Below are 25,872 nucleotides of genomic sequence, written 5' to 3' on the forward strand. Positions count from 1 at the left end.
AGTATAAAGGGTGGTTACTAAATGCAAGCTGTGTGTGCCCTGTATCATATATGAGGGAGGTGTCATGTATTATGCTCATTGTACAGTTTAAGGGTGAGGCATTGTCCTTAAGCAGCAGGTCTAGTTGTAAAGAACGCTGAAGCTGTTTTTCGAGCTTATGGAATGCTCTTAATGCTAAAAGGCCTGTTTGTCGTGCATGTGCTGGACGGGTACTGGCCCACTTACTATTAATAAACAAGCTCTCTGGTATTTAAGTACACATGATGATTCCATAGTGTAGGACTGAAAAATTACTTTTATTTACAGCTGTTGTAGAGATCACACTGCCATATAGAAACATAGATCATGACAGCCTTTTGTAAGGCTCCAACCCTTTTGCCAACAACCATACTGCCCAATTACTACTGCTTGAACTTAAATCAGAAAGAACTATTGAATATTGAAGACAACACAACATGCTGCCTGCCATCTACTGTATATAGAGCTATACAGTCAATCTATCCAGAGCTGGCAGAACAAAATGCCACAGGATACCTGAGCTTCAAAGTGTCTTGTGACTCCTCTCAGTGGCCCATTTAGTCTTCTCTTTCAGTTCACTGCTGTTTATCCAAAGGTGAAGGTCAAACATGACCCTAGGGAGTGAGGGGAAAATTCTTGAGGTGTACTGCAAAAAAATCCTGACAGTACATGTATTCCATTCTTGTAAACAAAACACAGTTTGAGAAGTCCATCCTTATTCAGAGTCCAAGAAAAGTTTCAGGCTTTCTAAAAGAGGAGGTGTTGGGATGTATGGTTTGAATCCAGAGGACATAAGACCATTGGCTAACATACTCCATAGTACTAAAAATATAGGAATTGTGTCTCAGCAAATGCAATTTTTAATAAGCAGCTTTCATGCTGTACATACTGTGAAATGATAATGCCCATCGTGGCTGTGACCACCTTTGATTTTCCAAACAGAGCACCAAGAGGATGACAGTGCTTCTGTCAGTGACTGATAAAATAATCTATGGTCAATCCACTGGATATCGCTGGTTAAAAATACATCAATAATAATTTCACAGATAAAGAGGAAAGGACGCAGTTATAAACACAACTGTCCTTCAGCAGGATAAAGCTGCAGAGGTAAAGTGGCTGCCACCTCTGCATGTTTCCTATAATCCCACCAGCTGCCAGCCTTCCACTATAGGCATGGTTCAGGGTCATTGTTCACAGACAGAAGGATATCTAAACCAGGTCAATATTTCCTGAAAATTTGGATGTGGACTCCAAGCTATGGACCAAGTTTGATACTGGTGCAAAAAGACAATTCTTCTTCTGGTTCCATTGTTATGGCATGCCACAATTACCCACAAAGACAGTTTTTCTCTGGTTCATTGGCTGTCACAATAGGCCGTGAGTCCAGCACAAAACTGTTCCGCGGTCCGTCCTTGTGGAAGTGCAGGGTGTTCCGGGCAATCAGTTCTTTTGCCATAAGGAGGAAGACCTCATCAATATTCCGAGATTCTTTAGCTGAAGTCTCCAAGACAGCAAGTAGGCCAAACTTCTCTGCCAACGTGCAGGCTTCTTCAAACAAGATTTGTCGATTCTCTGCCAGATCTGACTTATTACCTATAACGAGATAATGGATGAACCCAAAATAGCATTTTAAAAGTAGAATTTGAAAATAGTAAACACTAAGAGAAGGAAGGGAAGATGGAAACTGAGGAGAAAGTAAGGTGGAGAAGATAGATGGAAGAATGGAAGGCAGGAAGAAGGTTAGTAGTGAAGGAAGAAAGAAGACATGTAAGGGAAAAGAGGAAGGAAGGGAAAGGAGGGAAGGTACAGGAAGGAAATCTTGCACAATTTGAAAAGAATAAAACATAAGTGAAGGAAGGGAGGAAGGAAATTGAAGGGAAAATAAGGTGGAGAAGAAGGATGGAAGAATGGAAGGCAGGCAGGTTGGCAGTAAGGGAAGAAAAAAGAAATGTAAAGGAAAAGAAAAAGAGAGGAATGGAAATAAAGGAAGTAGGTACGGGAGAGGAAGGAAGTGAAGGGAGAGGAAGGGAGTGAAAGAAAAGGAGGCAAGGAACAGGAGGCAAGGAAAAGAGAAAGGGAAGGGAATAGGAAGAAAGGGAAGGAACAAAATGCTTTTTTTAAGCCTCATGCTATTTTTTGTCTCTTTGCCCTCTATACTCAATGGTTCTGATGAAGCAGTCAGCGATGTCCACCCTACAGAATGACCAAATAAAGTCAACCTACCAATAAGCATCACCATCAGATTGGCGGCTCCATATCTCTCCACTTCATGAATCCAGTGAGGAACAGATTCAAAGGTCTGGCGCCGAGTGAGGTCATAGGCAATGATGGCCCCATGAGCACTTCGATAATAACTCTGGGTGATTGTACGGAATCTCTCCTGGCCAGCTGTGTCCCAGACTTGAACCTGCCATAAAACAACTTAAGGTCAAACACCATACAGTCAACTTTATTTTATAGTTTTGAATAGAGTGGAAGCAATTGAACCTCTGACAGGTTTATCTTGCCAACTTTATCCCCATTAGTGAGATTTCCTTGCACTTCCTGTCTTATTAACCAATGTTGCCATTGAGCAGGAAGAGAAAAATCTCCCTGATGAGGACAGTGACCCCAAGAATGGGAAAATTCCAACCTATATTATCTTGTTTTCTAAATACAGTATAGTACTACAATTACATTTTTTTTTTTACCTTGACCTTTTTGCCATCAATGTTTAGGGAGCGAACTGAGAAGTCTACCCCAATCGTGTTTTGGTGTTTGTCACTGAAGGCGCCTGACTGGAAGCGTTGCACTACGCACGTCTTTCCCACATTTGAGTCACCAATCAGAATTATTTTGAAGAGGAAATCAAAGGGGTCATCCTCTGGTGAGCCAATTCCAGCCATAGTTTGTAATGCTGAGGGCCCCGGATCCACAGGAGCTTCTATCCAGGTCAGGAAAGGTGGGACATTATGTGGATCCCTAGACAGAAAGAGACAATCGTAAAAAAAAAGTGTCTTTCTCCAGAGTACCAGTATTCACATGGCTATCTATATTTGGGAAGCTTGAAAGTAATATTACATCCTCTGTGTTTTTTATCTTCACTTATTGAGCCCAATAAAATAAACGTTCTCTGGTAAATGGTTTGTTTAATTCGTGAACGGCAAGTGCTTTGGTAAAAACGTAAAGTGGTTCTAAAGGCTTTTTTTTCTTTAACCTCAACGCCGCTGTCTCCTGGCCCTTTAAGGGGTTTCTGAAGCCAGGAGGCGGGACGGGCTTTCTGATCATGTGACTTCGGTGACCAGTGTGCACTCTTGGCACAGATTTGTTTACGATTTGGCATGGCAGCCTCTTGACGTCAAGACCCACCCGCTGAGAGGCCGCATATATGCATGCTATCGGCACAAAGGAGTTAAAATAATAAACACATCATACTTACCTGCTCTGTGCACAGAGCAGCCCCGAGCCTCCACTTCTCAGATCCCCACCCGGTGCTTCTAGCCCCTCCCCTTTGCTGAATGTCCCCATAGCAAGCTGCTTGCTCTGGGGGCACTTGTGTGTGCTCGCTCCCAAGCTGCCTCTGTGTGCCTACGGTACACACAGAGCGTGGCTCATCACCCCCTCCTGCCTTCATAGAATCATGAAGCTAAAAAACCTTGATCTTTTCAAACCACTTTAACTTGGCTGGTCAAGCTTTACCGGCAGCACTGCCAGTGAAGTCAATGAGACCATGCTGTGACCATGAGCCCAATGCTTGGGCGGCAGTTGTGATGCAGTATCTGGGGATGGGGGGGGAGACTGTGGGTGGAGCTGCACCCAGAAGGTTAAAAAAAACTTCAGTCTTTAGAACCACTTTAATACTGCTGGCTCCTGATCTCTCAGTGCTGCTTCCCTGAACTTCCAGTACTCACAATAATGAGTTAACAGTAGATAGTGAAATCCGGAGTCAGTCTGTTAGTTTGAAGAAGGGTGGGGAAAGAAAGAGGGAGGGACGGGGGTGTGCTTTGCCATCCAGGGCTACAGGGATGTGTGTTTCTCTTGATGCACACAGCATAGGGAGAGATAGCTCTACTCCTTGCATGCAAGTGTGGCTACATAGAACAGTGCAAGAGAAAGGAGCCACCCTGAAACTGGAAGCCTGGAGCATGGTCATGATACCAGCTTAACATGGAACATAAGAAGCTGCATAATCAATAAGTGGTTAAATCGCCTTCTGAAAAAAAAACAGCACTTAAAAAAGTGTCTGTCCTCCCATTTGTGACAGTTTGTAGTAGAGTGAGTTTTAGCTTATATTGTTAGTTTCATTATATTTCTGAAAAAAAGTATAATTACTGTAATTACACCTAAGATTACTGTAAAAGATTTGGGCTGGAATTGTGAGCTTTAACCTATAAAAAAGGAAACATCTTTATTCATGGTGCCAGTGGCCACCTGGTGGAGTTTGCGTAGATATATATATGGAAATTAAAAAAGGAGGACATGTTTGTAGTCCAAATCAGAGACTTGAGTCCTAGGATAACATACAGTGGAGTCACCCTAGGGTAGGAAGTGTATTCCTGGGAGGATCACCATTTAAAATAAAGGGAAAAAAGAATGAAAAGTGAAAACTAATGTAGCTGCTACATCTGGTGAGCTGCAATATATTATTATTATTATACAGTATTTATATAGCGCCAAAGGGTTTGCTCAGCGCTGTAGAGTAGCAAGGGGGACAGAACATGAGACAAGACAGCAACAATACAATACACGAGGGGTTCGAGGGCCCTGCTCTTTCGAGCTTACAATCTAGGAGGGAGGGGAAATTGGTACAGGAGGAGATGGCTGTGGGGGATGGAGTGGTGGGAGGAGTGGAGGAGGTTAGTTGTAGGGGGAGGTCAGGTGTTAGGTGAGGTTGGGGTAGGCTTCCCTGAAGAGGAGGGTTTTCAGGGTGCGCCTGAAGGTGAGGAGGGTAGGTGACAGTCTGATGGATTGGGGTAGGGAGTTCCAGAGGATGGGGGAAGTCCTAGAGAAGTCCTGCAATCGGGTGTGGGAGGAGGAGACCAGGGAGCTAGAGAGTAGGAGGTCCTGTGAGGAGTGGAGGGCACAGGTAGGGTAGTATTTGGGTATCAGGTCAGTTATGTAGTTTGGGGCGGCGTTGTGAATGGCTTTGTAGGTGAGAGTAAGCAGTTTGAATTTGATGCGTTGGGCAACCGGGAGCCAGTGAAGGGATTGGCAGAGGGGGGTGGCAGATGTGGAGCGGTTGGTGAGGTGGATGAGTCTAGCCGCTGAGTTCAGGATAGACTGGAGTGGGGATAGCGTTCGTTTGGGTAGGCCAGTGAGAAGGGAATTGCAATAGTCCAGGCGTGAGATGATGAGGGAGTGTATGAGTTGTTTGGTGGTGTCTGGGGTGAGGAATGTGCGTATCTCGGAGATGTTGCGGAGGTGGAGCCTGCAAGATCTAGATAGCAGTTGGATGTGGGGTAGGAAGGAGAGGTGGGAGTCCAGGGTGACACCCAGGACTTTGGCGTGTGGGGTGGGAGAGATGGTGGCGTTGTTGGTAGTGATGGAGAGGATGGGGGGGGCGCGGGGTGGGGGGAAGACCAGGAGCTCGGTTTTGGATAGGTTAAGTTTGAGGAAATGGAGCGACATCCAGTCTGAAATGTCGTTTAGGAGGTGGGCGATGTTTTGTTTTCTTGGTTTAGATATGCTTAAAAGTATATAAACCCAAGATCAAAAATGTAACATATTGCAGTTTACCAGTCCATAGATGGGATGACTGCATTAGTTATCTTTTTTTCAAGCTTTTTGTTTTGTTTTTTACTTGGTGGTCCTGCCAGTAAAAGACTTACAGTCTTGGGGTGACAACATTCACTTGCTGTACTGTATGTAACAGGGAGAAGTTTTGTCATTCTAGGGCAGGAATATAGAACACCCCCCCTTCTTCATCTCCTTGACTTAGTGGGAAGGTGTTTTGTAGTCCTAACAAACCTACTATTAATATTGTTTTGGCTATCACTGCAGAGTGCACAGGACAGCACTGGATTTCAGGCAGAATCAACAAGTAATTTTTACACTTAACCAACAATGTAACAAAACACTTTCAAATGGTATATTTAAAAGTACAAAATTAAACAATTAAAGTGGTTGTAAACCCTTCCATATACCCAGTGAAGTGACTGGCCTCTGGATTAAACAAATCCTCCTAAGTAAGTTGCACCTGTTTATCTTTAGCTTTCTAAAACACACAGATCAAAAGCTTTTCCTTAACTCCAGAAGACAGGGATCTGACATCGCGCACTGCATTAAAGGAGAGCTGAGTGTAATCTGAGACCTGAGTGGAGAAAATTGACTCTCTCTCTCTCTCTCTCTAAAAAATGCACAGCCAAGGCTGTCAATTGCTTGTTGTGCTGGGTGAGGGACAGGGCCCTCTCCCAGGATTGCTTGGGGTCACGTTAGACTGTCAGAAGTGATTCATGCAGATAGAAGAGGGAGGAGAGATCAGAGAGGAAACACATTAAGTGCTTTGGAGTGAGGCAAGTACACACTGTAGAGGTGTATATGCTTTGTTAATTTTTTAATTTCAGATGTTCACAACCATTTTAAGATAAGTTAATCGTTAGGCATTGCATATACGTTAGAGCCCAGCTGTCACATCAGGACCAGAAAAGGGATGAGATATCCATTCTGGGGTCACACAAAACCATAAACAATCAGTGGGTGATCAACCTCTTATTGCTAGACCTTCAAAAAGAGAACAAAACTTGTTTACCCAGCCGGAATAAACTGACACTGAATGATGCGCATACCATCCTTTGTTGCTGTGAGAGATGAAAAGACTCAGATACAAAAGCTGGGTGACTGATCATCAAACTCTATCCAGGAATAAAGTGTAACATGGATGCCGAATGGGCTGAGATGGCTTTAATCTCAGATGACTGACAGAGAAACCAGTTCTGTGAAATATTAATGACCTTTATTCGTCCCCCAGGCACACCTGGCTTCAAGTTCCAGTCAACCGGTTGTATTAAGTGACAAGATTGAAACTCAGTCTAAAACAAAGTGAAATCACTTCACAGAGACCGTAAAGACTGCTTTCACACTGATGTGCTTTTGCAGCGCTAAAACACACCTTTTCAGTGCAATAAAAGTGCATTAAAACAAATCCCCTTTAAATCTAATAGGACTGTTCACACCACTGCAGGTGTGGTGTGTTTTGAAAAATCCTTCATGGTACATCTTTAATGTGGTTTTCAGAACGTCACCTAAAATACAGCTTCCCAATTAAATAAATGGAAAATGTATCAAAAATACAACGTACCATTTGCATTTTTTGTGTCATTTTTCAATCCCATGTCTATTTTTCACAGGTACAGGGAACCAGAAAATGCAACAGAAATGCATCAACAACACATATGTGTTTTTACCACGTTTACCTGCGTTCACATTGCTACACAGCAATGTGAAAGCAGCCTAACAAGATGGCATTAAGATGAGACCAATCACACAAAAGAGAATGGGAGTCTTGTGTTTTCAAGGTCTCTTTTATTTGGAAGAAAATGCATGCCAAGCAAGAAACATGGCTTAAATCCCAATTAAACTTTCAATTTAAATCAGCTAAATACATTCCAGGTGAAAGCCATACAGTTTTTGTTCTTAACTCCTCCCTGCCCAGCAATCCCTTAAACAACTTCTTGTCCACCCACTGCCTATAAAAGGTGGATAGGAAGCAGTGCACTGGAGGCTCCAGCGTGGCTCATAGAGCCCTGTAATCAGTGTGTTGTCCGGATCACATTTCTGCTGAGTTCAGGTGATCACATGATCTTCTATCATGTGATTGCTGTGTCCAATCACAGCAATTACATAGTAAACAATGGAAATTGAGAGTATCAGTTCTCTCTTCCCTCATTGTGAGAGCAGACAGATTGGTTGCTGCAGCCTGTGAGTGTACAGCAGCCTGTCACAGTGCATGTACACCCACAGACTGCAGTGCCAGCCTGCCCCAGTGTCCTGATCACTATCATAGCCCATACCAGTGCCGTAATCACAACCATATTCCATACCAGCAACCTGATCACCGCCATACCCCATACCAGTGCCCTAATCACAACCATATTCCATACCAGCAATCTGATCACCGCCATACCCCATACCAGTGCCCTAATCACAACCATATGCCATACCAGTGTCCTAATCGCAACCATATGCCATACCAGCAACCTGATCACCGCCATACCCCATACCAGTGTCCTAATCACAACCATATGCCATACCAGCAACCTGATCACCGCCATACCCCATACCAGCATCCTGATAACTGCCATATGCCATAGCAGTGTCCTGATCACCACCATACCCCAAACCAGCATCCTGATCAATTTTTAATTATACACTGCTCAAAAAAATTGGTAACTTTGAAAACACATCAGATCTCAATGGGAAAACTTCCATGCTGGATATCTATACTGATATGGACTGGGAAATGTGTTAGGAATGTAAGGATATTCCATTTTTGATGGAAATGAAAATGATCAACCTACAGAGTACTGAATTCAAAGACACCCCGAAAATCAAAGTGACAAATGTATGTAGCAGGCTAGTCCATTTTGCTGAAATTTCAAAATGGTACTCAGTACTTTGTATGGCCCCCCACGTACTTGTATGCATGCCTGACAATGTTGGGGCATGCTCCTAATGAGACGACGGATGGTGTCCTGGGGTATTTCCTACCACATCTGGACCAGGGCATCACTGAGCTCCTGGACAGTCTGAGGTGCAACCTGGTAGAGTCGGATGGACCGAAACATGATATCCCAGAGGTGTTCTATTGGATTTAGCTCAGGTGAATGGGGGAGGGCATTCAATGGTATCAATTCCTTCATCCTCCAGGAACTACCTGCATACTCTTGCCACAAGAGGCTGGGCATTGTCATGCACCAGGAACCCAGGACCAACTGCACCAGTAGTGACACTGACCCTAGCCAAATGCAAAACTAGTGAAAAACAGTCAGAAAAGATGAGTAGGGAAAAAAATGTCAGTGGCCGCCACCTCTAAGACCATTCCTGTTTTGGGGTTCATATCATTGTTGCCCATCTAGTGCACGTGTTGTAAATTTCATTAACACCAAAGCAGCTGAAACCAATTAACAACTCCCTCGGCTACTTAACTGACCAGATCAATATCCCAGCTGTTTAATTGACTTGATGCTTTGTAGATGCTATACACCAGGACTCAAAATGTCAAGTCCTGAGCTACTAGCCGCCCTTAATTCTGCCTCTTAACATGCCCTTGTAAATTATCTCATGAGATGGCACTGTTAAATGTTATATGCAGAATGAAGGAAGTGAACGGAAGGAAGGAAGAAAGTGGATGGAAGGAAGGGAGAAAGGGAAGGAGGGGTGGAAGGAAGGGAGAATGGGAGGGAGGGGTGGAAGGAAGGAAGGGAGAATGGGAGGGAGGAGTGAAAGGAAGGAAGGGAGAATGGGAGGGAGGGGTGGAAGGAAGGAAGGGAGGGGTGGAAGGGATGGTGGAAGTTGGGGTGGGAAGGATGTGAGGGGGGGTGGAAGGAAGGAAGGGAGGGGTGGAAGGAAGAAAGGAAGGGAGGGCTGGAAGGATGGGAGGGGTGGAAGGAAGGAAGGGAGGGGTGGAAGGAAGAAAGGAAGGGAAGGGTGGAAGGGAGGGGTGGGTGGAAAGAAGGAAGGGAGGGGTGGATGGAAGAAAGGAAGGGAGGGGTGGGTGAAAGGAAGGGAGGTTGGACTCGCATGCTCAGTCAAGAGTATCAGACCTGTTAGCTGCTCTGTGAACAATATCCCGCCCACACATCCTCTTCTGGGAAGCTACACAAACTGGTGACTGGAGTGTGGACAGCACAAGGGGAGGAAGCACAGATCCAGCCTCTGTCCCCTCTTCTCTTATTGGTGAGAAGGATGCAGGGAGGGGCTGGGCACTGAGGTGCACACAGCAGGGGGGCCAGGAAAGAAATGGAACGATTGTGGATGATCGGTGCAGTGGTGAGGGCAGTGGCAAGCAGTAATCTCCTGTATGTCTTTCAATGAAGCACCGGCTTTCAGCTGCTTCATTGAAAGTCATACAGGAGATAGGTCCTTCGCTGCCCCTCCCACACACTTCTCCTGGCGCTGCTTGCCCCGACCTTATTTCCACTTGCCCAATGCGAACGGGCAAGTGGAAATTTTGAGGGCTGCTATACACAGACTAAATAATATACACTGTTTTTGGTTATTGTTTTTACCAAAAAATGTAGCAGAATTCATTTAAGCCTATATCAATGAAGAAAGATTATTTGCAAACTTTTATAAGAAAAACTAAGAAAAATGTGAGTTTTTTTCCCAAATTTTTCTGTATTTTTTTGTTTATATAGCAAAAAATTAAAAAACAGTGGTGATTAAATACCACCAATAGAAAGCTCTAGCTGTCTCAAAAAATTATAAGAGTTTCATTTGGGTACAGTGTTGCATGCCTAAGTAATTGCCATTCAAAGTGTGACAGTATTGAAAGGTGAAAATTGGCCTGGACTGGAAAGGGGTGAAAGTGTCCAGATTTGAGGTGGTTAACAGGATCCTTACACCAGATGGCGGAAAGGATCAGCTGATCACGTGATAACTTTGATTGGCTGCCACAGTGGTCACATGATCAGGAGCAATCATTAGCAGAGGCCGGGAGCTGTCTTTGAAAGCATGGTCACAATGCTGGGAGCATGCAGTGAGCATGTTCTCAGCACAGAAAGCTCTGTCAACCATGGATGCATGTGTAAAGTGTGTGGACATTAAAGCCCACCCTCTCTACTGCCACACATATGCATTATGTGGGTGTCAAAAGATGAAAACATCCTAACATCACAGCCTAAGTCAAAAAGCTTGTCCTCAGCCAGTGTGCTGAAGAGCAAGACCCTTGCTCTCTGTGTGGAGGCAGTGGTCTCTCTGCAGGGATCTGACAACCAGTAGGAATTGCAGAGCTAGAGGTCTGACCCAGCAGGGGAGCATGTCATTCCTCTACAGCAGGGATCTCCAACTGCGGCCCTTTGCTAGCCTTTATTCGGCCCTTGGAGCACTATTCCTCCCTCTGACACCAACAATGGGGCACTATTCCTCCCACTGATACCGACAATGGGGCACTATTCCTCCAACTGATACCAATGATGGGGACTATTCCTCCCGCTGATACCAATGATGGGGCACTATTCCTCCCACTGATACCAACAATGGGGCACTATTCCTCCAACTGATACCAATGATGGGGACTATTCCTCCCGCTGATAACAACGATGGGGCACTATTCCTCCCACTAATACCAACAATGGGACACTATTCCTCCAACTGATACCAACGATGGAGCACTAATCCTCTCACTGATACCAACGATGGAGCACTAATCATCCCACTGATACCAACGATGGAGGACTATTCATCCCACTGATAACAATGATGGAGCACTAATTCTCCCACTGATACCAACGATGGAGCACTATTCCTCCCACTGATACCAATGATTGAGCACTATTCCTCCCACTGATACCAACGATGGAGCACTATTCCTCCCACTGATACCAACGATGGAGCACTAATTCTCCCACTGATACCAACGATGGAGCACTATTCCTCCCACTGATACCAACGATGGAGCACTATTCCTCCCACTGATACCAATGATTGAGCACTATTCCTCCCACTGATACCAACGATGGAGGACTATTCATCCCACTGATACAAACGATGGAGGACTATTCATCCCACTGATACAAACGATGGGCACTATTCCTCTCACTGATACCAATAATGGGGCACTACTCTTCCTCCTACTGACCATCAACCCCGAGGCCATGTTTATTTTCACTGATGCTGGGCCCATGACATTTTTACCCTTCACTGGCCACAACTCGACCCTCCTAAAGTCTGAAGGACAGTAAACTGGCCCTTTGTTTGAAAGGTTTGTAGACCCCCGGTATACAGAGAAACCATTGCTGCCACACAGAGAGTAAGAATTCCATTCTGCAGCATGCTGGCAGGTGACAGACTTTTGTACTCTGGCTATGGTATCTTTCTAGAAAATAAACTGTATGACTTTACACACCTTTTTTTTTTAAATGCAACTGGGATTTAGTTAGCATGTGTAGAGCAGGGTGAGACAGTGTATTACTGGATTTTAAGCAGTATAGCGACTTATATAGCGATTTTAATGTTTTACATAGCTATACATGCAAAACAGGTCATCCTGAAGTGTTCTAGCAGGACTTTTTGTGTTTTTCTGACTAAAGCTTAGCTATGGTGAAGGATAAAAGCAGAACTAAACCCATTGATTTACCAGTTAAAAAAACAGTTACATTCCTGTCATGTCAGGAAAGCTAACCGTCACATTTGCAGGTGCTGTCAACCAAACTGCCAAACCATCAAATGACTAGTGTCATAACTGATCACATGTACAGCACCATAGCAATTGCAGATCAAACATAGACTAAGGTGGCAGCTTCCTTGGCTGAAAAGGATAGAAGGGTTCAATTGAACTGAACTGAATTTATTCCCTCTTGAGAATAAGGGGGAATATGATCACCGTTTAAGTCTAGAGGAGAAGAGATTTAACCTCCGCATACAGAAAGGCTTCTCCACAGTACGAGCTGTAAAAATGTGGAATAGACTCCCTAAATAACTAGTTTTGGCCAGCTCAGTGGATTGTTTAAAATGAGCCGCATGCATTCTTAAATGCACAAAATATAACTGGATATTAACATTTATAGTTATTAACAGCAGAGTTGCTGATCAATATCGGATTACCTTTTGGGGGATCAGGAAGGAATTTATTCCCCCTACTGGAGCAACCTGAACCATGCTTTATTGTTTTTATTTTGCCTTCTTCTGAATCAACTGTGGGTATAGGATTGTGTATATGGAGAATTTATTTTTTTCAGTTGGTTGAACTAGATGGACTTTGAACTAGATGACTTTTTTCAACCTAACTATGAACTATAAACACACCCTGAAATTCACGCATTAACCTTTTTTGTAACACATTGCATGGCAAAGCACTACTGTGCATTGCAGTGCACGACAGAGCAGGTGTGTTTCCCAATACCCTGGGGTACCATTCGAAATGCATCGCACTGCATGAAAGCCCTGCATGTTACCTCATCACCGCAACACAGAGAAGTAAATCCGGCCATGGAGTGAACAGTTGCTGTCATGCTTATGCAGAGTAGACCCCTGTGTTTCTGATACAAGTGATATAGTAAACAGTGGAAACTCAGTAGCATTGGTGGTTTATAAGGGAACACTGCCCCAAACAATGTTCTTCATTCAGATGGAGGAAGAAGGAGTTTGACTCCCCTGCAGTCCTTAAAATGGAACTAAACCCTCCTCTCCTTTGCAGCCAAGGAAGCTGCCATCTTAGCCTCGGTTTGATCTGCATTTGCCATGATGGTGCTGCACATGTGATCAGTTATGACACCAGACATTCGGTGGTTTGACAATTTGGTTGACAACATAAGCTAATGTGACAGTTATTATTTATAGCATTCTTTGAATGTAACTGTTTTGGGAAACCATTAAATCGATGGGTTTAGTTCCACTTTAAGGGCCCATTTTCATTTTAATACACACATTACATCACAATAACACGCATGTGTTTAGGTTTCCATCCCCAAAATAGAAATAGTGCCGGTACCCATCTCTGCACTGCAATACAGGGTGGCATGGTTTGTAAAAAGTACATGTCTTTTTTCTGCATCTCTATGCTTTGAGAGATCTAAAGAAGTCAATTTCAATGCATCTAACATGTATTTTGTGTTTTGACATGTTGTGAACAGATATTAACAAGCCTTGGTCAATCACTGCAAATCATACATTCAAAACCGTGTTGGAAAATCATGTCAATAACTCATGTCAAAACACAAATGGAAACTAATGGTGACACATGACAACACACCTGTCTAAAAGTACAGGAAGTGCACCTTGAGATAAATGCATATATGTAAATGGACCCTCATGGCCAGGGGCATATTTACCATGAAGAAAACAAGGCATTTGCCTTGGGCGACATTCTTCAGGTGAGCGGCGCCGCCCCCCAGAAGAAGGGACTCATGTGGCAGGTGAAAGAAGACAGGGACCAGGTGAGGCATTGCCTGAACTCCGCCATGGAAGAGAGGCTGTGGGCTTCTAGAGGGTGTAGGTAGAGGTAGACCTTCGTTCCTGCACATGGGCAACACTGGGGATGGCTGGCTGCTTTCATTCCAGAATGGTGCAGGTGAATGCTGGAAGAACACGTCTCTCTGTCTGTGGCTCCGGGGATGGACAGCTGCCTTTTCTCTCTCTTTTTTTTGTTTTTTTGAGGGGGGGGGCACCCGATTTTTGTGTTGCCTGGGGCAGCACAAAACAAAATATACCACTGCTCATGGCTCTTAGGTCAGAAGGCAGGATTTAGGATCTCTGGACAATACTCTGGGGTTCTTTACTAAAACTGAAGAGTGCAAAATCTGGTGCAGCTCTGCATAGAAGCCAATCAGATTTCTGGTTTAATTGTCAAAGTTTAATTGAACAAGCTGAAGTTAGAAGCTGATTGGCTACCATGCACAGTTGCACCAGATGCTGAGTGCTCCAGGTTTAGTAAATCCATCCCCCTATGTCATAGTAGTCAATAAGGTCTTGTTTTACCACTCCTTTGGACTGCTCACCCTAATGAGATACATCCAGAGGGGGTCCAAGCAGGGGCGGACTGACAACTCATGGGGCCTCCGGGCAACCACACCCAAAAAGCCTAGGAAAGGTTCCAGGGGCATCTCATGGGGCCCCCTACTGACCCCGAGCCCTCGGGCAGTGCCCGAGAACCCAAATGGTCTGTCCGCCCCTGGGTCCTAGTATGAATTTACACCTGAGCAGCAATCCTGGAAATTTGTAAACTTTTTTTTTTCCAGGTATGTTACAGCCCTATAACAAGCATTTCTGCACATGTATTAAGCTTAAGCCCTGGTTCACACTGATGCAGTGCGGAATTTGCAGCGTTTTGTGTGCGAATTTCGCACCGCATCAGAATTGCACCCCATTCATGCGAATCACTGTGGTTGTGTATGTTAAGTTAACAACACCCCAAAAGCGGTCCGCAAAACACGGTGCAATGTGCAGAATTGCATCACATAGGTGTGAACACCCATGTGCTCCGATTCTAGTGCGGACTAAAAAAAGGGTCCTGCACCTTTTTGGTGCAGGTGCGGTGCGAATAGAGCCATACAAAATGTATGGCTCCTATCGCACTGCACACAAATTGCATGTGATTTGCACAGGAATGTTGTGTGGTTCCTGTGCGAATCACATGTGATATATCGCACCGCATATATGTGAACCCAGGCGAAGGGTCTGTTCTCTGGGCTGGGTAAGGAGAGGACATCAGTTGTAAAGGAGGAGAGGAATCCTTTAGGCGTAAATATATATATAATCCCATTGAAGTCTATGGGGCCACAAATGCCGTTATAGCGTACAGCAACTGAAAGTACAAGTGTGAACAGGAACAAGTAAAAAGAATGAGAGGTCAGGTGTAGGAAAATGATCAGAAAAATGCTCAGGTGTGAATGGGGCCTTACACATGCTGTGGACGTGATATTTTGCAGCTGTAGAAAAGATTAACTTGGCTGGTCAAGTTTGACAGGCAGCAAAAAAAGCAAGAAAAAAGAAAAAAGTACAGGCATTAAGGATGCCACAGGATCAACTCCTGTACACCTGGAAGCTGCAGCTCTACCAAATGCTGACTGTCCAAATGAGGCCTAACAGAACTGGTGTATACAAGTTATCTCTATTCCATGGTAACGGACTCGGATAACAGAGTTATGCTTCATTTCTTCGAAACGTTTGTTCGAAAATGTACACTGGGCCTGTGGCCCATATCCACCCACCCGACAATTCCGATGATTTAAAGCAAGCCCTTGCCATTTTAGTCTAGGCTGCCCATTGAGACCTTTTCCAATGACAACCCAATCCAAGCCCCCAGCCCACACATTTGAAGATTGCCAAACTCAACACTTCAAGAGCCAGCATGGACTTTGATTTCACGTCCCCATCAGGACAACATAACCTTCGACAGGCAGAAGATAATATACAATATATCAGACCTATATAAAGTGCTCGCCAGGTATTTAGAGGATGCCCAGTTGTAAATGCCCCTGACAGGTACTAAATCTCTGCAGCAGCGGAATTTCCCATACATTAATGTATATTATCTCATAGCAACGTTTAGGGCACCTGCTGTCATTGCTTTGTTGATCCTCAGTGACAGTGGTCGAGACAAATGGTGACACAGACAAGTGCTCCAACAGTTGCAGCAGCATTTTACAGAACTTACCAGTGTTTGCATTTTTTAGCGTTTTTTTGGGTCAAACAAAGTCCAAAGCGTTTTCCAGTGTTAGAGCATTTTTACAGCTAAAAAACTCCTCTACAAATCCACTAGTCCTGGGTTTTTTTCCAGCCAAAAAATGTCCCAGCCAAAAACCGTTGATTACAGTCTATGTGTGCATGGACACATAGGATAACATGCTGGGGGGTTTACTGGCTGTAGAAAAAAAAGTCAAAAGCCAAAAACAGCCGCTGTAAAAACGTCCCGTGTGCATGAGGACTAACTGTGCTACTGGTTCATCCCAACCCCTTGAGATGTGCATGCGATGGCTTTATCTGTGCCTTTTTCATCGCATTCTGGTGTGAACCAGCCCTAAAAGTACAACTAAAGTAATTTTTTTGTCTTCGTTTTTAGATAGAATAGGGAATGGTTGAGGCCCTGTTTACTCATTTTAGCTGAGTGTCTGCTGTTTTCTTGTGTTTTTTTTTTAACCTTTGTACTGGCATTTCTGTGAGCATTTCAGTTTTGAGTGATTTTTTTTTGGAAATCTAGTTACTATTTCTGAAAACATCTTTCACACTTGACCACCTACATGGAAGAAATATACATTAAATATATTTTAAAAATATTCTTCCCAAATATATTGACATATATTTGAAATACTACAATTTTGGCCATATTCAATATATTTCAAAATATATTTAAAAAAAAATTATATATATATATATATATATACACACACACACACACATACACACACACACACACATATACATATACACACACACACACATACATACATACACACATACACTGTATGTTGAAATGCTTTTTTTGTATATTACATAATATATAAAAAATATTTTTAAAAATATATATTTTTTAAATATATTCTTCAGATGTTTTTTAACATATAAAAAAGTAATTTTAACATGTTTTTACATATATTTGTAAATGCATTCCAAACATGTAGATTAAATGTATTTTTAAAGACATACAGTATATTTGAAAATATATTTTTAAAAATATGTTTCATATATTTTGTAATATATAAAAAAAAACATTTCAACATACAGTGTATAAGTGTGTATATAATTTATTTATTTATATTTTACAATATATTTTTAAATATATTGAATATGGCCAAAATTGTAGCATTTCAAATGTATGTCAATATATTTGGGAAGAATATTTTTTAAATATATTTCAAATATATTTTTCTTCCATGTGGGTATAAGCATCCTGAAAGTGATTTGGACCTTTTTTTGTGTGTTTGTGCGTGAGTGTTTCAGGCATTTAGGCATGAGTGTTTTTGTTTTACCCAATGGAAAGCTAGCTACTAGTTGTGAAAACATCCAATGCACAGTTTTTTCACGAGCTGCCTTAAAGTCTGTTGGGGTAAAAATGCACAATTTTCCTTCAAAAGAAGCTACTTTTTCGAACTACAAGCTTCAAGCAATGCCATGCTCTGGTGTGAACAGGCACCACTGAATATAATAGAAATCCTAGTGTGGTGCACTGAAGGGCTTCTGGTGAAGCTTCAGATCATGCTTCAAATCACATCCCCATTAACGCTTGAGCATGGGCGTCCTGCAGATGATTTGGAGCTTTTTTTTGTGTGTTTGTTGCATGAGTGTTTCAGACATTTTCAGACAATTAGGCATTAGTGTTTTTTTTAGCCAATGGAAAGCTAGTTACTAGACAAGGCGAGACATTTCGGCTTTCAGGTGCTCCCACTGAAGTCTATAGGGGCAAAAAACAAGTGACTCTTCCCCCTCCCCTAAAAAAAATGCTCGTACTTTTTCAAGCTTCAGACGACGCCATGCTCAGGTGTGCATGGGAAAGCACTGAATATAATAGGAACATTGTTAAACATTGAAGCACTTTTGGAAACGCAATTCGATTTAGCCCCCATACACACCTGAGCATTTTTCAGCTTGCTCCCCTGCACCCAAATATGCTCAGCATGCAGAATCCCATTCCTTCAAATTTTCACAGTTGACACTTATAAGGTCAGTCACCCTACCTACACTATATGCTCAAAAAAAGTATTTAAGCTTTTTTTTTTTTTTTTAATGCCTCCATAGACCGCCTATAAAAATGTGTTTGTGCATGTCTTTGCATCTGAAAAGCTAATCACGTCCTCCAGAACTGCTCTCTGCCCCTTGCCAAGGAAACAAACACCCAAGGTGTGCGTGATACATGTGCAAAACACTTGTATAAAGCTTGTGAGGCTCAGTTCACACTCGTGCAGGAAGTGCGGTGTGCGTTTGCTCTGGCATGGGAGCTCATTCATTTGAATGGACTACTGTGCTGTGTGAACAGCAGAAAAAAGCTGCATGCACATTCTTAAAAACACGGCCACAAGGAAACCACATGGTCTTTTTGACCATGTGGTTCCCGCACCTATGATCACGCTGCGGGCTGAGATGCCTAGGGGTGCCACTCAGAATGAATGGCAGCCACGTGTGTCTTGCAATTCCTGCACCCCAGAACGTACAGTGCGGGCTACTGTGATCCTTGCCTAATACCACCCCTCCCCCTCAAAAAAAAGCTTCCAATTGACTAGGAATACGTTCTGCTCAGGTGTCAATGTAAGCTAAGGCCTCGGTTAATATGTGCAAATGAGGTTAAATACCCCTGTCACGTTTCAGTGTCCTGATAGGGAAAGTTCTCTTCATTTCCTGACCAGGAGATAACAAGAACTGAGATTACATCTTTACAAAGTGAGACGAAAACACCAAACAGTTGTAATTGGAACAAGTGGCCCCCATTGAAAGATTTCCACTTTATTCTTCTGGTGACAACTGTAACATTTTGGATTTCCCATCGCTTCCTGTCCCAGTGACAGTGGTGAATCGTTCCATGAGGCACATGGACAGGGTTCTAACCCTTCCACACTCCATCCAAAACTTGAAAAAATGTTTTGGCTACAAATATATTTTAGGTAGAAAAATGAAAAAAATAACATGATCACTTCTCTGCCTTTTGGCTAAGGTCAAGTTGAGGATCTCTTCTTATAAGTGTGCAGTAGGGGAGTTACTTCATCATTCTAGCCCTCTTGCTGGGATGGCAGGTTGTATTGTACCCATGCTGATATGATGAAAGATCAGAACAGAAAGTGAATAAAGTGTCCACTGGGCAAGGTGGGAGTCAGGAATACTTCTCTGGTGTAAAGGATTCTGAGAGGCCCAGTGCATTCTGGTTCAAACTGTGCTACCTTGTCTGAGGGCTGGGAAGGCAGAGAGCCCATGGTGTCAAGCACCCCTGGGAGTGGTGAACCAAGGATGCCAGAGTAACACTACAGGTTTGGGACCCCACTATGTAAAATAGCACTAGGCCACATCACCTCTTGCTTTTTTCTGCACCTTGTCTCATGGATTAGACCTTTTTGGGCCAAACTGGCAACAGGCCCCAAGCCTAACCATTGAATATGCACTGGCACCTTTTTTATTTATCGCTCCATGTGTGTCAACTGCACTTTATATGAGTGTTTTTATCACTCACTGGATTGTAGGGTTGTGACAGACCCAATTGGCACAGGGGCTTTTGGAGGCTGCAGGCTAGCCTCTTGCCTACTGACCATGGGACCTGGCATCTGACGGGGCTCTATTCTTTGGGTGGTGTGTGCCTGGGTGCACCTTTTACTTCAGATTCAAGTCCATGTGTCCCTGAAACACACAGACTCTGAGAACTGAAGAACCAGGATACTGAATTGGGGTCTGTGTGCCCAAACCAGCATTGAGAGCTCCCCCCCCCCATCCTAGACTCAGAGACTCCAAACAGATGTTAATATAAACAGCTCAAAACAACCTGATGCTGAGGTCTCTTGCTGTAATTTGTTTATTAAGGTTTTATGTGTTTACCATTGTGTATTTGTCCTATTGTTAATTGAGTTAATTGAGCCACCTATTGTTTCTGTCTGTTGGCTAGTCCTCCTGGAGGTTCCTACATGATGGGATTAGTCTTGTGTCAGCTTCAACTTGTTATCTAATCAGTGTGGTATGTTTATCCCAATGTGTAATATTTGTTTATATTGTTCATGTGAGGACTGCCCCAGTTTCTGAAGTGTATAAAAACCTTTATTTCTGTTCAGTAAACAGTTGCACCTAAGGTAGTGTTGTCTAGTCCTTGGGTGCAATGCCCAGGTGAGGAAGCAGTTCTGTGATGGAGGCACTCAAGCTTGATGCCAGGCAGGCCGTCGCCTTTGGTTGGCAGCAGCGGGTTGCTTCCTGAAGTCTGGGATATCCAGTAGAAGTGGAGGAGGAACAGATACCAGCCACCATGAAAGAGGAGTTCAAAAAGAGGCTAGCCTACAGTCCCCTCCAAAAGCCCCTGTCCCAGTTGGGTCTGTCACAAGGGAATGGGTCTTCGGGCCTGCCCTGAAGTCTAGGTGGAGGATGTGTGGCTCCCTAAGGTTCCTTCCTCCCCTTGCCTTGGAAGGGGGCTCTCTTCAGTAGAGTCCCTCACCTAGTACTCATTGGTTGGCTTTGGCTGATCATGAGGAGAGGGGTCCCCTGGATCTTTTGACTAGGTGAACCTGAGTATGCCTTGCCCCCATTAGGAGTCTTGTGCCTGGGGGTATCAGGTAATAGTTCTTCCTCTTCAGGAGGGGACCATATGACATACCCTAAGCGCACTTTTTTGAGCGTGTTCACGAACACTTTTTTAGTTCACATTTGCTGTTATGTGTTTGCACACCCTGGGCTTGAACAAAAAAAGAAATAACATGATATACTGTTGCAGATTTTTGCAAAACTGTCATAGTGGATTGTTTAAAACCACAGATGTGGGGCTTTCAAATGTACATAAAACATTTGCAAATCCCTTGCTAAGTGGGAATCAGTCTATGCTGTATCTTGCTTGACAAATCCTTCTACCAAAACAATCTTCTGAAGCTGTTAATGAATACGGATATAAAATAGCAAGGAGGACACATATAACAGCCTGCTAGTCAGGTTGAACACCTGGAGTTCATACATTTCCGTGTCTGTGTGTGGGTTACCTTCTGCAATCCAAATAAACGTCTATACTTTATTAGATGCTTAGAAAATTGGCATGGCTGTCTATGCTTATATATTCAACTGTATATAATAAAATGTATCTAAAGTGTTTTAAATAAGGTAGGGAGGAGTTAGAAGCCCTATCAGCTTTTATTTTATGTATTCATTAATTTATTTTGCTACCTGTGTCCCCTCTAGGAAAATTCAGGGACAAATCAAAATTTGAAGTTGTCACTGGAACAAAAAAATAGAGGGGAAATCTTTCAGTGATACACTTGTTGTAGAGGATTTCCCTAGCTTTGCAGAGATGTCAAACTGTTGGGAAATCTGTCAGGAAATCTCCTTAGAAGATTACAGATAGTAAAAAGAATAAGTAACAGAAATTACTACAAAACCAAAAAGAAAAATATTTTGACATATACAATTTAAGGACATTCGATTGTAAGCTCCATTGGGAGACTGACGTGGTTCTGAATAAAGGGTCAGTGCTTTATGCAATGAGTAGCTGTAGAACCATAACTTTTGAAAAGGATTTTCATTATAGCTGGTACAACAAAATGGAGTGAATAAAAACAAATTGAGAAAATGACATTCTCTACCAGAAAAATAACCACAGACGTGAAAAGAGACGTTATAGGAACACTCAGTCAATAAGAACAAAGAATTACAGGTTATGCTTTACCAGCTAGCCTGCTGGGATTGGTAGTTCTACAAGTAATAGAAGGCCATACGATCCTTACCTCTACAATGAATGGACAATAGGTGTATCAGGCGATCCAACAACTGAAAACTTTTCCTAGAGTCCTCCCAGCCTTATCTGATGTCTCCCCTTTCGCCTTGCCTGCAGGGACCTGCTCACCTGTCACACACCTTCCTAGGACTGGATGTCACCTGGATGAACAGGTACGCCAGCCTCACCTCTCCGCCTCCTCCACCAATGCATTCTGGAACTTGTAGTCCAAAGACAAAGGCAGCAATAAGGAAATGAGTGCTCCTTTTATTGCCAATAGTCCTTTCACTGTCCTTGAGGGTTTAACTTTAACTGTTTTCAATAGTTTCATTGTTTTGAAAATACTAGGAAAATGTGTACAACATAAAGGTAAAAGAAAAAAGAATCGGATATAAAAATGCAGTCCCTGGTTGTATTAAAACAAATAGGGGGATTTACTAAAACTGGTGAACTCAGAATCTGGTGCAGCTGTGCATGGCAGCCAATCAGCTCCTAACTTCAGCTTGTTCAGTTATCCTTTGACAGTGAGGCTCCACGCACACGGGGCATTTTGATAAAGCTGGTAAAGTTAGCTGTGTAAAGACACGTTAAAAATGTGAGTTTTTCAGCTTTTTTTTAGCGTTTTTGCATTAGTGTTTAGTGGTGTTTTGCCGCGTTTTTCCGCTTCTCTTTGGCCTAAAAATTTTTTTCCCAAAAAAAAAAATGTCCAAAAACACTTGTTTGCGACGTTTTACCGCGTTTTGCTGTGTTTTTCAGCATTAGAGCGTTTTTACAGCTAAAAAAACTCCTCTAGAAACCCACTAGTCCTGGGTTTTTTTTTCAGCCACAAAACGTTGATTACATTCTGTGTGTGCATGGACACATAGGATAACATGCTGGGGGGTTTACTGGCTGTAGAAAAAAAACGTCAAAAGCCAAAAACAGCAGTTGTAAAAACGTCAAGTGTGCATGAGGACTGACTCCCGGTTCACATACATGTGGCCGCGTGGGCACGAGAGCCCATTAATCAAATGGACTCCCGTGCCTGTGACACACAGGGAAGAAGTCCCTGCACTTCTTTGGAAAACGCAGCCTGCACGGGAACCTCGGTCCCCAGTACGGTTGTGTTTTCCAGTGTGGGTGGCGTGTTATTAGAACTAATGGCACCTGCCCGCAGGTCCGCATTTCTCTGTGCGGGTGGTGCAGCTGCACTGATTTTCATGCAGATCCGCAGCGGTACCACCCGCACAGATGTGAACCTAGGGTGAGACTTGGAAGCTGATTGGTCTCTGTGCACAGCTGCATCAGATTTTGCACTCTCCAGTTTTAGTAAATCTCCCCCAGAGTGTAAATCTCTCTGTAAAGCTGGCCAAACACTATACAACTGGGTTGTACAGTATTTATACAAGTTTCCTTAGATTTACCAAAATTCTGTAATATGAGGACAAACCTAAACAATCAATTCAATCTGTATTCAGTTAAACAGGTCCTTGTATGACATAGTTGTTGGTCGATCTAAAGCCGGTCATAGACGGACCAAAATTCAGCTGGTTTAGGAGGAACAGGGCAAATTACCATCCATCTATGGGCAGGCTGTTTGTACTGAAGTTGATCGATAGTTGATCGGTAATTTGCCCTGTTCCTACTGAACCAGACAAATTTTGATTGAATTGATTGTTTAGGTTTGTCCTCATATTCAGAGATTTGGTAAATCTAAGGAAATCTATAGCTACTGTACAACCCAGTCGTATAGTGTTTGGCCAGCTCTATCGATCAACTTCAGTACAACCAGCCCGCCCATAGATAGATGGTAATTTGCCCTGTTCCTACTGAACCAGACAAATTTTGATTGAATTGATTGTTTAGGTTTGTCCTCATACTACAGAGTTTTGGTAAATCCAAGGCAACTTGTATAGATACTGTACAACCCAATCGTATAGTGTTTGGCCAGCTCTATCGATCAACTTCAGGACAACCAGCCTTGATGGGAAAATCAAGCAATTATTTTTCCTTCAACCACTGGAAGAAAATTGCTTAATGTATGGCCAGCCTAAGACTCACAATGCATGTTACAATTGGACCATATAATCCCTGTATAATCAACCTTAGATCTACCAGAACCACATAATATTAAGATCTACCTAAACTGTCCAATCAGTTTGTTTCCAAAAGGGAAGGCCCTTGCACTGCATAGTCATTGGTAGAGATAAAAAAGGTTGTACAGATTGTAATGTGTGTGGTGACTTTAAGGCTCCATGCACACTGGACATTTTAATAATGATGGTAACGTTAGCTGTGTAAAGTCACAATAAAAATGTTTTTCAGCGTTTTTTAATTAGCGTTTAGTGGCTTTTTTTGCGTTTGTGGTTTTTAGCTTTTTTTTTTACCCACCAAAAATTTTTTTTGCTCAAGTAAAGTCCAAAAACACTGGGTCGCCGCATTTTTCCATGTTTTTCAGCATTTTTACAGCTAAAATTCCTCTAGAAACCCACTAGTTCTGTTTTTTTTTCCAGCCAAAAAACATCCCTGCCAAAAAACTTTGATTAGTCTGTGTGCATGGACACATAGGATAACATGCTGGGGGGTTTAAGCCAAAAACAGCAGCTGTAAAAACATCCAGTGTGCATGAGGACTAAAGGAGATTGTGCAATCAGATTGTATAGTATATTACCATTATTGTTCTCTTTTGTGTTTATTTTTATTGTTTTGTAAATACAATAATAAATGTGCACATTTACAGCAATCAGAAGGGCGAGAGACAAATTGCTAGCACTAAAAAAAAGATGTCTGTCTGCCCCTATGGAGTCGCTCCTTCTGTAGGCAGACAACGTGGGATGTCGCTGGCCTGAACGCTGCTGAACCTGGATCCTTGACAATGGAAGCAACATCTGGCTGCTTTGACTACAGGTAGAGCAATTCCACAGGGGCAAACAGGCAGTCATAGCAATCCCATTTGTTGTAACTGCCACAGAGGTAATAAATGTGGTCGTTGTCAGGCCTTGGAGAGGCAGCTGTAACAGAAAACAGCAGGTAAGGCACAGGCTTCACCACAAAATACGCAAACTGAAAAGTTACCTTTTTGAGTTGGTCCTGGTGTTGTCGGGAAGATATAAAAGATAGTAGAGTTTGGTGTTTATAAAAAACAAAGCCTGTTTGAGAAGTGGCACTGTTCCTGTGTGATCAGATCGCCAACCAGCCATTACACACAATGCAGTTTGATTGAGCAGGGAACTGCCCATTCTGGGAGAGGCCACATAGAATAACAGTCCGCAGTCTCTAGAGTTCCTGAATCCATACAACTTTCAAAGCTGGAGATAAATGGAAAAAAGGGATGACTTCTCAGTCCTGGTTTCTTGGCAATGGCAATATGGATTAAAAAAAACAAACAAAAAACAACTAATACATTGTTTCAATGTGTAACAGACCCACTTTAATGAAAATCTTTTTCCGCTCATGCAGATTTCTGTCCCATTTGAATCTTCTGGTTCATACAGGTTTGTGAATGCGAACTGACAGGCCAGATGCCTCTTTAGCTAGACATTGGCTGTAATGAATATCAGCGCTTAGTTCACAGGCTGACACTGTCATCCTATACGAGGGGTGAGCACAAAGAGACTTCTGTGATTATTATAATGAGAAGCAGTAACTCCGGCACTAGCATTGTCCCACGCTGAACTGATGCCAGTTATTGTCCAGGCAACATCGCCATTTAAAGGGCCAACAAACCTTAAAGTAGACTGTACCCAAACCCAAAAAACAAAAACTATATACATATTGTAGGTTACCTATGTTTAGATGAAGTGGCTGCTTTTGTTTTCTTTTTTTATAGTACATTTCTGCAAGTACAGAAATTATCTGTT

At 42.9% G+C, this 25,872-nt stretch overlaps 1 protein-coding gene across 2 annotated transcripts; it reads right to left on the reverse strand.

The window, feature by feature from the left end:
• Positions 1-277: 277 nt before the first annotated feature.
• Positions 278-25,544, reverse strand: RAB19 (RAB19, member RAS oncogene family). Of its 2 annotated transcripts, none has more exons than XM_089680721.1 (4): positions 25,088-25,544; positions 2,709-2,979; positions 2,242-2,425; positions 278-1,611 (listed from the first exon to the last, which is right to left on the reverse strand). In XM_089680721.1, the coding sequence occupies exons 1-4, from the start codon at positions 25,249-25,251 to the stop codon at positions 1,346-1,348; spliced, it is 885 nt and encodes a 294-aa protein (XP_089536847.1). In that variant the 5' UTR covers positions 25,252-25,544; the 3' UTR covers positions 278-1,345. The 2 variants fall into 2 exon arrangements, with proteins under 2 accessions (XP_089536847.1, XP_089536848.1); XM_089680722.1 differs by lacking the exon at positions 25,088-25,544 and adding an exon at positions 22,044-22,182.
• Positions 25,545-25,872: the final 328 nt, after the last annotated feature.

Source organism: Staurois parvus, unplaced genomic scaffold (genome assembly GCF_062004578.1).
Source record: "Staurois parvus isolate SC_StPar_1 unplaced genomic scaffold, SC_StPar_1.0 ptg000249l, whole genome shotgun sequence".
Taxonomy (NCBI): domain Eukaryota; kingdom Metazoa; phylum Chordata; class Amphibia; order Anura; family Ranidae; genus Staurois; species Staurois parvus.